Consider the following 13360-nt stretch of genomic DNA (forward strand, 5'->3'; position numbering starts at 1 on the left):
TAAATAGTTAGAAATGGTATTTATATATAGTTAGAAATTATATTAATCTTCAATTGCATTCCTTTAATTATGAGAAAAAATAAGCATATATATATATATACACATACTTGCATACATATATACATATAGGGGTGAGTAAAAGTAGGTTTACAGTTGTCAGTACATAAAACATAGTTTATACTTGTATTATTTATTAATTGCTGTATTGTTTTTCATATAAACTACTCCAAACCTACTTCTGTCCACCCCTATACATACAAGTGTGTCTGTGTGTGTGTGTGTGTGTGTGTGTGTATATATTTCTAGCTGTGTATATTTACTTACAATACATATATATTTACATATATACATACACTGAGTGGCCAGATTATTATGATCTCTGAACTCATAATAATCTGGCCACTCAGTGTACTTATAAAAAGCTTGCAAATCTGGATATGTCAAAGGACCAGGTGATAGTGGCCCCCAGCCTCTGGCTAGTAAGTTCTCTGCTTTTTTTAACTACCCACAATGCAGTTCTTATACCTGGGAAAGCCTTATTTTAAAATCCCAACTCTATGCTCAGTCTGCACTGAGTGGCCAGATTATTATGCGTTCAGAGATCATAATAATCTGGCCACTCAGTGTATATTACATATATATTTATTTGAACTAATCTATACTAATGAAAGGGTATTATGCTAATTAGATTGGATAGACCAGGTGTCTTCTGGAAGTCCTTCCAGACAAAGCTGCAGCATCTGCGAGGACTGAGAAGGGCCCAGGGTGATGGGAGCAGAGTCTTCCCCTGATGGGGAGTGGGCCTAAGCCATCAGTGGGACATCCCCTAAGGGCTCCCAGACTGTAAGAAAAGGCAAGAAGTTTTGCACACCAGGCCTCTAGTATTTCATATATGCTGTTAAAAATATTATATATTACATTATGTTATATATAACATTCACATATTTCTTATGTTATATATATAATATACAGCTAGTACATATATAGTTTAAAATGATAAATATATGGTTATAAATTTTATTAAATTTTAAATCATGTTGCTTTAATTATGAGCAAAAATAAGCATATTTGTGTGTATTTATTGGCCATTTGTCTTCCTTTCTCCCACAAACTGCCTATTCAAATCCATTGCCTATTTTTCTTTGGATTGTCTTCTGTTTTTACCCACATAGCTCATACTGTATATTTTCATTTATTATTTTAGGAAAGTGGGAAAGTTATAAAGTATAAAGTATGCTTATATAATTCACTCACCCATTTAAAATTATTGAAGGTCTACTCTGGTCCTCATACTGATGACTGATGAAGGGATTCTGTGCCCTAAATGTGTTCCTGCCAAGGGGCTTACAGTGGATAAGAGTACAATTTGTGGACTGAAACCTACTTTATGCCCTCCTTTATCAGTCACTATAGTTGCATAAGAAACACCTTAAAATTTATTCGCTTAAAACAGTTGCCATTTTCAGGGGCGTGGAACATCCAGCTCAAGGGCCATATAAGGCCTGCAAAATCATGTATGCTGGCACTGCCACGGCATTAGGGGTGAGGTAATTAAATGTTTGACCAAATATAGCAGGCTAATTTTTAAGTTGATAAATGTTTGCGTGGCCCAGAAATGATGTTATAAATATGCAAATGGCCCTTGGTAGGAAAAAAGGTCCCCTGCCCCTGAAGCTCTTGATTCTGTGTTGCAATTGAAGTTTAACTCAACTGGATGGTTCTTCTGGTCTTGGATGAGCTCACTTATGTGCCTTTGGTTCAGCTGCCAGTCACTGAGGGGCTCTACTTCTGGAGGTTGGCTGACCACCAGCTGGGTCAGCACAGATGACTGATCCACATCTTTCATCATCCCACAGGAAGGCTTCCATCTGAGAACCAGTGGAAGAGAGCAAGGTTTCTAAAGAGGTCTTGTTTCTTCTTCCTTTCTTGACAGAACAAGTCATAGGACTTGCCCAGATCTAAGAGATAGGTAAATCTCTCATTTAGTGGACCTGCAAAGAACATACTGGTAGATACAGAGAGCATTGGAAATTAGATTCAATAAAACCGTCCATGGAAACAATTCAGGGCCTAGAACAGGATAATTATTCCTTACCAAAGGACACTTGGCACAGGAATTAGAGTGAGCAGACATAACTTACATTTTTCATTATGTAACTTTAACTAAAACAGTTCACTTAGGTGCCTGCACTCTCATTTGTAAAATAAAAAGTCTATACAACAATGCTTGTAAAGTTTCCCCCTGACTGTAATGCTAATTTTACTTAAATCATTGAACCCAGAAATCATCTAGATCTCAGACCTTACAACATAATAATTAGGGATAAAGCAATAAACATTTCAACTTGGGTTTTTCTCTTGTGGGTGTGCACAATATAAATCTTAATATATTTTTATGTGCTAATTGTTGACTATTTAGGTGAGATTAAGGGGGGAAAGGTCAGTAAACAGAACCATCCCCAAAGACAAAGGAAATAATAGCTTTGGCTTGTGTCGACTTACAGAAGCTTAGGGAACAGAAGAGATTCTGCTGAAAGGAAAATTCCAAAATAGAATTCACAAGTCAGATAATTTAGTTTGTGCCCTCTAGAACTACAGCCCTCATTGCATCCCATCTGGCAGGTGGAGGGTGCTGAAATGATATATTTTCCATTAAGGAAAAAATAGCTGGCATGCTGTGGCATTTGTCTTCATGGGCAGCTCTTCTGGGTCTAGCTTCCAAATGGATTGTTGAAATATTAAACGCATGATTTATTGCTATTTTAGTCATAAGCCACAGGATAAATCATGTCTCTTTTAGCTATGTCTCCTATCATAATTATTTGAAAACCTCCAGTTTGAATACTGTTGTTACTTTCCCATCTGACTGGTGGGTAATAATTACTATTTTATTCATTCTCAATTAAGTGGCCTTGGCATCTTTTAGAATTCTGAAGGCTTATCCTAAAATTTTAGTGGCTCAGGTTTTCTTCAATTGATTTAATGAGATATAACAATCTCAGGGGCTTGATCAGATGCAAACATTTTCTCATTTTCTTTTATTTTAATTAAGAAATCTATAATTGCACCCGAGCTAGTGTGGCTTAGTTGTTTGGGCATTATCCCCATGCACAGAGAGGTTGCCAGTTCTATTCCTGGTCAGGGTACATGCCTGGGTTGCAGGCTCGATTCCCTTTAGGGGGGTGCAAAAGGCAGCTGATTGATATTTTGTTCTCACATCAATGTTTCTCTCTCACTCCCTTTCCCTTTGTCTTTCTCAAAAAAAGAATCAATAAAAATATTTTTTTAAATAATAAAGCCATAATTGCATCATCTGTAACAACACACCAACTTTTCAATTGTTATTGAAAATAACTTATTCAGTTATTTTCAATAACTCTTGCAAGTACCTTCATTAGTATTCTATCTAATAAAAGAGTAATATGCAAATTGACCATCACCCCAACACACAAAATGCACGCCCCCATGTGGTCAAAGATGATTGCCCCATGTGGACACAAGATGGGCGCCACAAGATGGCTGGCAGGGGAGGGCAGTTGTAGATGATCAAGCCAGCAGGGGAGGGCAGTTGAGAGGGATTAGGCCTTCAAGGGAGGGCAGGGAGGGTTGACTGGGTCAGCAGGAAAGGGCAGTTGGGATTGACTAGACCAGCAAGGGCAACCAGGCCAGCAGGGGAGGGTAGTTAGGGGTGATCAGGCTACAGGGGAGGACAGTTAGGGTGGGACCAGGCCTTCAGAGGAAGGCAATTAGAGGCAGTCAGGCTGGCAAGGGAGGGCAGTTAGGAGTGCCAGGCCAGCAGGGGAGGGCAATTGGAGGTGACCAGGCCTGCAGGGGAGGATAGTTAGGGGCTACCAGGCCTGCAGGGGAGGGCATTTGGGGGCAATCAGGCCTGCAAGGGAGCATTTAGGTGTTGATCAAGTTGGCAGGGAGTGGTTAGGGGCAATCAGGCAGGCAGGCAGGTGAGCGGTTGGGAGCCAGCAGTCCTGGATTGTGAGAGGGATGTTTGACTGCCCACTTAGACCCCATCTAAACAGGCAATTAAATATCCCTTTAAAGGATCCCAGATTGGAGAGGGTGCAGGCTGGGCTGAGGGACACACCACCCCCTGTGCTTGTATTCATGCACTGGGCCTCTAGTTTAGATTTATAAAGGATAAACTTTGTTCTATTCTAAATTTTTACTTAAAAATATGTAAGAATTATTTTCAGTAAAAATTATTTTATCATAAAAGTTGCCTTTATCAATAAAATAAATATCTCATGGCCATAAATACTTATTTTTAAATCATTTTTAGGATCTCTTAAACCATTATTGAATTCTAAAAACATTTGTAGCCATAGGATAGTATAATGTTACAACCTATTAAAGGAATTTTAGTGATAATTTAGATGTTATATTTTACTGATAAAGAAATTCAGAGAATTGAGATGGCAAAATCTAAGCATCATCTAAGCAAATAAAATGAGATGAAACAACCAGACTCTTTTTTTTTAATCAAATTTCTTGATTTTTAAAAAACATTTGAAGATATTTCCAGTTGATAGCCTCATAAAAGAATACCAAAAATATCATTCAGTGGAGTATGTTACATTGATCCATTTATATTTCCCAGAAACTAAAGAAGTTGACATTTACCTTGGTAAATTGAAATGTGAAAAGTAATTTTAAATGTTATACACTTATGAGCCAATTTATTGACATTGACTAGGAATCTTAGATTTTTACTTTATTTCTTTGCACAGCAAGAATAAGAAAATTCAAGGATCTTTGAAACATTTAGATTAAAACTTAAGTATGAAAGAATAGCTCAGAGAATGATCAAGATAATTGCCCTTTTGATCTAAGAATTTCTCTTCCTCCTGAAAAGAGAAGAGAGAATGACAGCTCCACATGGACAGGGACTGTCTGTGGGTTCAAAGTTGGATCATCCAACCTAGCCCAGTGTCTATCTCTGCTCAGTAAACACTGGTTTATAAATGAATGGATAGTTCTCAATTTGAATGGCCAGGATACACCCCCGTATAAACATCCACTTTGTTTTTAAATTGTCAGTAATGCATTAATTTATAAATCATTATTTAGTTTAGAAGAATCATAAATTTTTTGTAGAAGAAAAACAAATAATTATAGTGAAAATTCAGAATGGGTGTTTTGACCAGGAAAAAAAGGAGATAGCTTCTCTAGAGAGTAGCAGAACAGGAAGATTGAATTGTATCTGAAGTGTGGACATTCAATACTTGACTTTTTGCCCATTTTCCAAAATTATCCTTCTTAAGAGAGACTTCAAAGATTCCAGTTTCTGTCCACAGTTCTTTTATCCCATTTGAGCTAGTCAAGTAATTACTTTTCCTCTGTTGAAACCATTCTCTCACCCTCAAATGACCAAACCAAGTGAAATTCAGCATGGACTGGAGAACAAACATAAAATTATATTTCCCTGTGGATTTTCTTTTTCATTCCTTAAATGGTTTGGAACATTTAGGAGAGTTGTTATGAGTGGTAAATAAACAAGCAAAATTGCTGAAATGTGTCTACTTCTTTGGGCCAGGAAAAAAAAATTGTATTACAAGTTAAAATTAGATGTTGTTTACTGCATTTCAGTTTACCATGTACACTCTTGTTTTCCTAGGAATTTTAAACTAATTTTTCTTCTTTTCTATCTTCAGTGAGCTTTTTGACTAACACATGATTGACAGATTCTTTGAGTAGAGCCTGTCTGTTAATAAATACAGCAAAAGTGAGAGTACTCCTAAGTTAGTTAAAAACATTTTAGCTGTTGTATGAAAAATTACTCTTCTGCATTCCATTTTCACATTTCATGCAATAGAAACTCTGAATTCAAAACTCAAGGGTTCTTCCACTTGATTTGGGGGTTAAGTAGTGAAATTTTTTATTTCTGTTTTTGGTCAGAATTCTCTTGTTTGTAATCGGTGAAACTCATGTTAGACTAAGTCCCAAGAAAGGGCCAATAAGTTAGTAAAGGAGAAGTTTTTGTCATTTTCAAGCAAAACCAGGTGAGTTCTAGAGGCTGGAGTGAAATGGTGGGATTGAAGAGCATGGGGTGGAGTATTGAAGCTTTGGAAGCAGAAATTACTCTTCTGTTTTAGGGCTAGAAATGAAAGGAAGTTCAGATGTGGAACAAAATTTCAGGGTTCTGGGAGAATGAGGGGAAATAATGCAAAGGGAATGTGTCTGGTTGAGAGGTTGAGAGGAGAAAATGAAATGGCGTATTAGGTCTTGCCACAGGTGGGAAAAGACAGGATGGAAAATATAGGCAAGAATCTTTCTCTTGGAAGGAATGGTAAGGAAACCAAGCTAAGAACCGATGTGTAGTCTATTGGGCTTGCATGTGTGTTTTCCCTCTCAGTTTTCACAGCGACCCCATATCTCTGTGTCAAAAGTGAGGAAGCTCACTTTGGGGTAATGAAAAGAATGAAAGTCAAATTCCAAAGACCTTTTGAGGCAGAGAAGAGGGACTTAAGAAGGGTGTCTTAGTTTGGGCTGTTAAATCACCATAGACTGAGGCTTAAACAACAAAGAATTATTCCTCACAGTTGTGAAGGCTGAAAGTCCAAAATTAAGGCACCTGAACATTTGGTGTCTTGTGACAGCCACTTCCTGGTTCATAGATGACTCTCTCCTCACAGTGTGCTCACATGGTTGAAGGGGCTAGGGAGGTCTCCAAGGTCTCTTTTATAAGAATGTTAATCCCATTCATGAGGGCTCCACCTTCATGACCTAATTTCCACCCAAAGTCCATCTCCTAATACCATTACATTGGAGGTTAGGATTTCAATATGAAAGTGAGAGTGGGAGACACCAGCATTCAGTCCATAACAGAGGGCTTCTTCTAAATCATCTCCATTGTCCTCAATAATCTAGACAGTACTTCTCAACATGTAACTTGCACAGTATTTCCTGGGAATCTTGTTAAAATACATATTTTAATTTCAAGTTGAGCTGGGGTAGAGCCTGAGAATTTGCATTTCTAATGTGACCACTGGCAACTCCAGTGCTGCTGGTCCATGGAGCACAGTTTGAGTAGCAAGATCTAGAAAGCCAGGACATGGCCTTACAGTTTCTAGGATGGTACCTGGGTTTTAGTGAGCACTTGGTAAATGTTGGATTGTGGCTAAATTGAATAGTTAGACAAAGGTGTGTGTTCTGGGAGCAAGAGAAGTGGGAACTAGTTCTGAGAAGAGCAAAGAGCAGTGCAATTATCTGAGGGAGGGGCAAAGAGGAAGGCCAAGTGATACCCAGGGTCTGCTATGGAGCCTTGAGGGGGTGTGGTGCTGGCAGTTGTGTGGGGGCTAAAACCAAATAAAAATAAAAGGCTGAACTGAGTGGGTAGTGGGCTGTGAGATCTCAAGCTCAGTGGTTGTGGTGACTGGTCGCCGATGTTGTTGTGGCAAGAGGTGGAAGGGAATGTGGGCAGGTGCTGGCAGAATCAACAAAATAGAATACATTGGAGTCAACTGAATGATAGAGATGGCAACATGGGAACAGAAGTGTGAAACCACAGAATTCTAAAGCATTGCTGGGAGCTATGCAACAGTCTAGAATGTGGACAGGGGCACCCAAACCCCCCAAATCTGGCAAAGTGTCCAAGTCATCAGAGGACATTTTGAAAACATTCCTTCATCCTACAAGACATTTGGAGTCCAATGTCTATATTTTTAAGAAGTTGCCCAAGTTTTCTGATGTTGTAGCCATGGCTGGGGATCCCTAGATGATGCTCTGTAACTTCTTGGGGAGAATGGGATACAAGAAAGGTCCCTGGGAAAGGAGATGTGCTGAGTATTCATCCTCAGCTAGAAGAGCAGCTTTACAGGAATCCTCAAGGAAGTTTCCAGAGTCTTTGCATACCAATTTAATATCTAGACAACTGGATAAATGACATCACAGCACTGCAATATTTCGCTATATCTTTAATCGTGACAGTCATGATCCGACAGTGTCTTCTGGATGATCAAATAGGTTTTCTGCTGGCCCAAGCCCCAGTGAGTAATTGTTCAGACTTAATCCACTTCACAGATGGATGTTTTATGTTAAGCTAAGAATTTTTTTTATTGTAATCCTATAAGAGACTTTCTCCCTTGACTTCTTGTATTCTCTTAGACAAGAAGGGGTCATTTAAAACAATTTCTATTGTCAGAATGAAAAGGCGGTGTGGGAAAGTGGTGAAGGCTACAGCCTGATTGTCTGGGTTTATACCCAGCTCTATGGATTACTACCTCTTTAGCCCTAAACCAGACACTTGAGCACCTGGGGTCCATGTTTTCACATTTAAAAGGAAGATAATAGCACCAACTTCTTGCCAATAGGTCAACTTTTATAATTGAATAAGTTACTGCATTTAAAACTCTTTGAACTGTTCGCAGCTTGTATACATTATCCATGAAAGTGAATTGGCATTGTGATTATATTGCCTTGTCACTGTTGTAGCTATAGCTTACAAAAAACGGGTCAGCTCACTCCACTACATCTGTGAACTCCAGCTCTGGGGAACAGCTGTGGGGCCTTTTGCAGGAAACCCACAAAATCTATTTGGTCTCCAGTAAGAAGGGTTGGGTCCAGTTGCTACTGTGCCTGAGCAATGGCAGAAGTTGTTTATGGTATTCATCCTATATAATAAAAGCCTAATTGCCAGAGTTCTTTTTCCCAGCCTTACAAAGGGTTCAGCATTCTGGAGAAAGGGCTGTGCATAGATGATTAAGAAGGAGTCCATGGACAAAAGATATTTTTGATGGGCATTGGGGGTCAGAGGAGCTTCCAGCTGAAGGAGCTAGAAGACTTTCCTCCTTGGCCAAGGACCTGTGCTTTTATTAAACACAATTTGTCCCAAGACAAGGTGGAAATATACATTTCAAAGGATATAGTATCAAAGGGTTTACAGAGATTGTCAGTTTTGGGAATAGCCTACAACTGTTCAAGTGTTTGGCCAATAGGAGGCAATAAAATGCCTTGAGCTGTCTGGCAGTAAACAATCATCCTATTCAGGTTTGGGGGAGATGCTTTGTAGCTGTTTCCAACAGGTAAACTACACGTGACTCAACCCTGTTGAGCTCCCCAAGCTTCACCTACCTTTTGGTAAAACTCTTGTAATTATTACATGCTAGGATTGGTTCTTGGCACCTAATATGCTAAGTGTCCAGTCATCTGTTCATCCATTCAACCAAAGTGTAATATGCTAATGATAGCTAAGTCTGCTTAACTGCTCACTATGGCAGGCACTGACCACCAGGGGGCAGACAGTAGACCAGTCCACCAGTTGCTATGATCACCAGGGGGCAGACACTCTGACTGGTAAGTTAGCTTGCTACTGGGGTCTGGCCAATCAGGTCTGAGAGAGATGGGCCAGACATGCCCTGGAACCCTCCTTTGGTCCCTCCCCTGCCCGATGGTGCATGGGTGGGATTCCTCAGCCTGGCCTGCGCCCTCTTGCAATCAGGGACCCCTCGGGAGATGTTGGAAAGCTGGTTTCATTCCGATCATGCAGGCCAGGCTGAGGGACCCCACTGGAGCATGAATTCATGCACCAGGCCTCTAGTATGGAATAAAGACAGAGAAGGGATTGGAAGGTAAAATGATGTTCACATAATTGGCAAGCTTTTATTGAGCAACTACTGAATGCTAGGAATTGTGTACAGGGCTGAGGATATGAAAGCACAGTCGCTGTTCTCTCCAAGCTTGGTTTGATAAGAAAAATACATTCAAGGCAATACAATAATTACTTTCATGGTAATGTATTAAAAATTCTGTGATAACACAGAAGAGAATTTATTATGTTCTTTGGAAGTCACCCACACAAGGACAAAACCATCGATTTCTAAGATGGGTAACTCATATTATCCATGAAGCAATTAAACAATGAATAATACCTGGAAACCTAGAATCATAATTCACAGTTAATTATAACTCTCATTTATATTATATTCATTTTATTTTAAGCTAGCTTCACAATACCTCCAAAAGATAAAAGCTTGCATAATTTCATTTACACCCAAGAAAACAGCTTTTCTTGGCCAAATCATCCTTTTAATAGATCACACATAAAGTGGGGATTGGAATCTGAGTCCTCAATGTTTGTTGTCTTTGGACTGGGTCAAGCTACAGTAACCAGCACAGTAACCTAAGGAATCCTGTTTAATTAAAAAGAGATAAGAAGCCTGGTCTGCATGGCTCAGTGGTTGAGCATCAACCTATGAACCAGGAGGTCACAGTTCGATTCCTGGTCAAGGTACATGCCTGAGTTTTGGGCTTGATCTACAGTGGGGGTTGTGCAGAAGGCAGCTGATCAATGATTCTCTTTCATCATTGATGTTTCTATCACTCTCTCCCTCCCCCTTCCTCTCTAAAATAAATAAAAAATATACATATTTTAAAAGAGATAAGAAGAATGCTGTATTCAAACCAAGATAATAAGATGGTTTTAAATATGTCCTCATTACCTATCATAAATGTTTGATAATTCTAACTATTGTTAAGTATCAATGATAGATTTTTAACGACAGATACTATTGTTTGAGGGAGAGGGTGCATTGTTTATGGTAACATAAAATAGCAAACTGGCATTTTCTTTCCTCAGCTTATCCAAAAATTGACGGATGTTGCTGAAGAATGTCAGAACAATCAGTTGAAGAAGCTCAAAGAAATCTGTGAGAAGTAAGCCTTCATCCTCATTACAATGGACTTGTGTATATAAATGTATCCAATACAAACTGCCATTTCATTTGCCTTCTTTCTCTTTTATTTCCATTTTTACTTCAGAGAGAAGAAGGAATTAAAGAAGAAAATGGATAAAAAGAGACAGGAGAAGATAACAGAAGCTAAATCCAAAGACAAGAGCCAGATGGAAGAGTAAGGAGAAAGAACCCTCCTTCCCCACCTTTTACCTGGGGATTATTTTATTCTTAACCATGAAGACCCATCTGTGAAATTCCTCTTCTAATTAGCCTTTCAAAAGATCTTCTCTGTAAGGTTTTCAACCGGAAATTCAAGAGAGCAGTTCAGAAAAGGGCCTTGAAGATAAAGGCTGAGTAAAGGGTGTCCCCTTAGGAAAAGGTTGAATACTCACTTCTAATAATATCAGGCAGTCTTCCCAGCATTGAGTGAAAACAAAGTCTACCCTTGGGGGAGACCTGACCTTTGTCCAGAGTTGGTGCATTGTGCCTTCCTGGAAGCAGTAATAAGAATAAAGAGAATTCTATAAATTTTCATCGGGGAGACCAAGAGTCTCCTGTTTTCTGATGTTGGATGTGCTCATATAATATAATGGATTTGTTTGTCCTTTTCTTTTAGGGAAAAGACAGAGATGATCCGGTTATACATCCAGGAGGTGGTGCAGAACATCAAGAGGGTATGTTGGTTGTTAAAGAACAAACTTTCAATCGAGTAGATTTAAAGGTCTAATTTAGGGGTGTCGAACTCAATCAGAGAAGGGGCCAAAATCTAAAATCCAGCCTAAATCGTGGGCCAAATGGTTTACTGAACAGTCATAAACTGTCATTGTGATGGAAACGCAGCGGAGTGCAGTGATGACAGTGAGGTGCGGGCCACATTGCAAGGCCTGGCGGGACGGATTTGGCCCGCGGGCCTTGTGTTTGACACATGTGGTCTAATTGGTTCCCACAGTTCATGAACCAGGCAGCATCCCAGTTAGTAAACAGAGAGTTCCTCTGAGCAGCTGTACAAAGAAGAAGGTTTATAGGCAGAGAGATGGTGGGACAAGGAAGTTATTACAGGCAAGGTCGCCTTTGCTCAGGGGAAGGCAGGGGGCTTTATCAGGCAGATGACATCGCTAAGGTTGAAATTCCAGAACGATTGGGAGAGGCTGAAACTGCAGTTAGGTTAATATTCATTCTTAGAGGGGCATAGCAAAAGTGACTCCAGTTTGAGCCCGTTGGTTCTTTTTAACGGGGCTAATGCCTCTCTCCTTTGCAAACTATGTGTGAAGGTTTGACATGCACAGTATGAGCCTCCATAGGGAAATAGGATGCCTTGTTGCATTTTTCACCACTCTCCACAGCGCAGGCTCCCTAGTCAATGTTCCTTCAAGCTTAATTGCCAACCTGTGTACAAAAAGGCTGTGTAAAGACAAAGGTGAAGAATCACTTCCAGGTCAGGAGCCCGGAAACATGATGTAAATGGGAGATTCCCCCAAGGAATCCTTAGTTGTGACCAGTGGTAGGGAAGATGACAAGCTCCAGCGGCCATTATACATTTTAAAAAAATGTTACTATGAAAATTTTCAAATATTGAGAAAAATGTAAGGATAGTATAATTTGATCACTCTACCCTCATTCCTGTGTGCCTTCAATGCTTACCAACAGCCTCCTACACCGGTAAGGACAGTTCTTGACCAGGGAATGAAGTAATTCAATGTATGTAATTTTTAATATTTTTCTGAAAACATTCACTTGAACTTTTATCTGAGAACGACTTTCTTTGTAACTTTCTTATAGTTAGAAGAGGCACAAAGTAAACGGCAAGAAAAACTCGTAGAGAAACATAAGGAGATACGTCAGCAGATCCTGGACGAAAAGCCCAAGGTAAACTGAACTGAATAGCATCATCACTCAGTAATTTCAATCTCTCTCCATTCCATTAGAATAAGACCTCCCTCACTCATGTATCTTGCACACAATCTTGGGTCACATCTTGCATGGGAAATATATGTATCTTTTTCAATGACGGTAAAAAATCTTTACAGCGGTATTCACTAAGTCTTTATCATCACCTTGTGATGTTTAAAAACTGCAAATGCAAGGAATCCAGCTCTGGAGTATGGCTTTTAATTGGTCTGGGGTGTGGTTGAGACATAATTATTTTTAAAGGACCCTGGCCCTCTCCCCTGCCAAGATAGAATTAAAAGAAATGAATTAGCTAAGTCTCTTTAGCTTTAAATAACTGATATTGTAATGGCAGACTCTGTCCAGCAGAGGGTACCTATAAAAATAGCATCCTGGTTTTCACCTAACAAAACATTATCATAAACCAGAAAAAAATAAATCTTCTTTTTCCCTATAACAACAGTTTATTGGTGCTCCACTTTAAAATTACCTGTGGTTATTATTTGGTCAAAACCAATGTTTCATGAATAATAACTTAAAGCAAACTGAATATTTATAAAGCAAACATTTTGGGAGAAAAGTATCTCAGCTTTAGAATATTCATCTGTTTTGATTCATCAAGCAATATTTTTCTCTTCGTGAAAAATGTACTTTTCAGTTATTCTGTTCTTCAATCTACAGCTTAAAAAATCTATTCTAAAAGGTACTGGTATTTCATAAAAATACTTTTTAAACCTGTAAAGCTGAAGAATGTTAGTTTTGTTTCATTATATAGTCCATTCACTAAT

At 39.1% G+C, this 13360-nt stretch overlaps 1 protein-coding gene across 4 annotated transcripts in view; it reads left to right on the forward strand.

The window, feature by feature from the left end:
• The window catches only part of PLCB1 (phospholipase C beta 1), a 603902-nt gene that overhangs the window by 530796 nt on the left and 59746 nt on the right, over positions 1–13360 (forward strand). For all 4 annotated transcript variants that reach the window (XM_045574800.1, XM_036419878.2, XM_045574801.1 and 1 more), the window contains 4 exons: positions 10589–10665; positions 10771–10860; positions 11302–11359; positions 12465–12551. In XM_045574800.1, the coding sequence (XP_045430756.1) occupies positions 10589–10665; positions 10771–10860; positions 11302–11359; positions 12465–12551 (312 nt within the window). The remainder of the gene's footprint in view (positions 1–10588; positions 10666–10770; positions 10861–11301; positions 11360–12464; positions 12552–13360) is intronic.

Source organism: Pipistrellus kuhlii, unplaced genomic scaffold, assembly GCF_014108245.1.
Source record: "Pipistrellus kuhlii isolate mPipKuh1 unplaced genomic scaffold, mPipKuh1.p scaffold_m20_p_6, whole genome shotgun sequence".
NCBI classification, from domain to species: Eukaryota; Metazoa; Chordata; class Mammalia; order Chiroptera; family Vespertilionidae; genus Pipistrellus; species Pipistrellus kuhlii.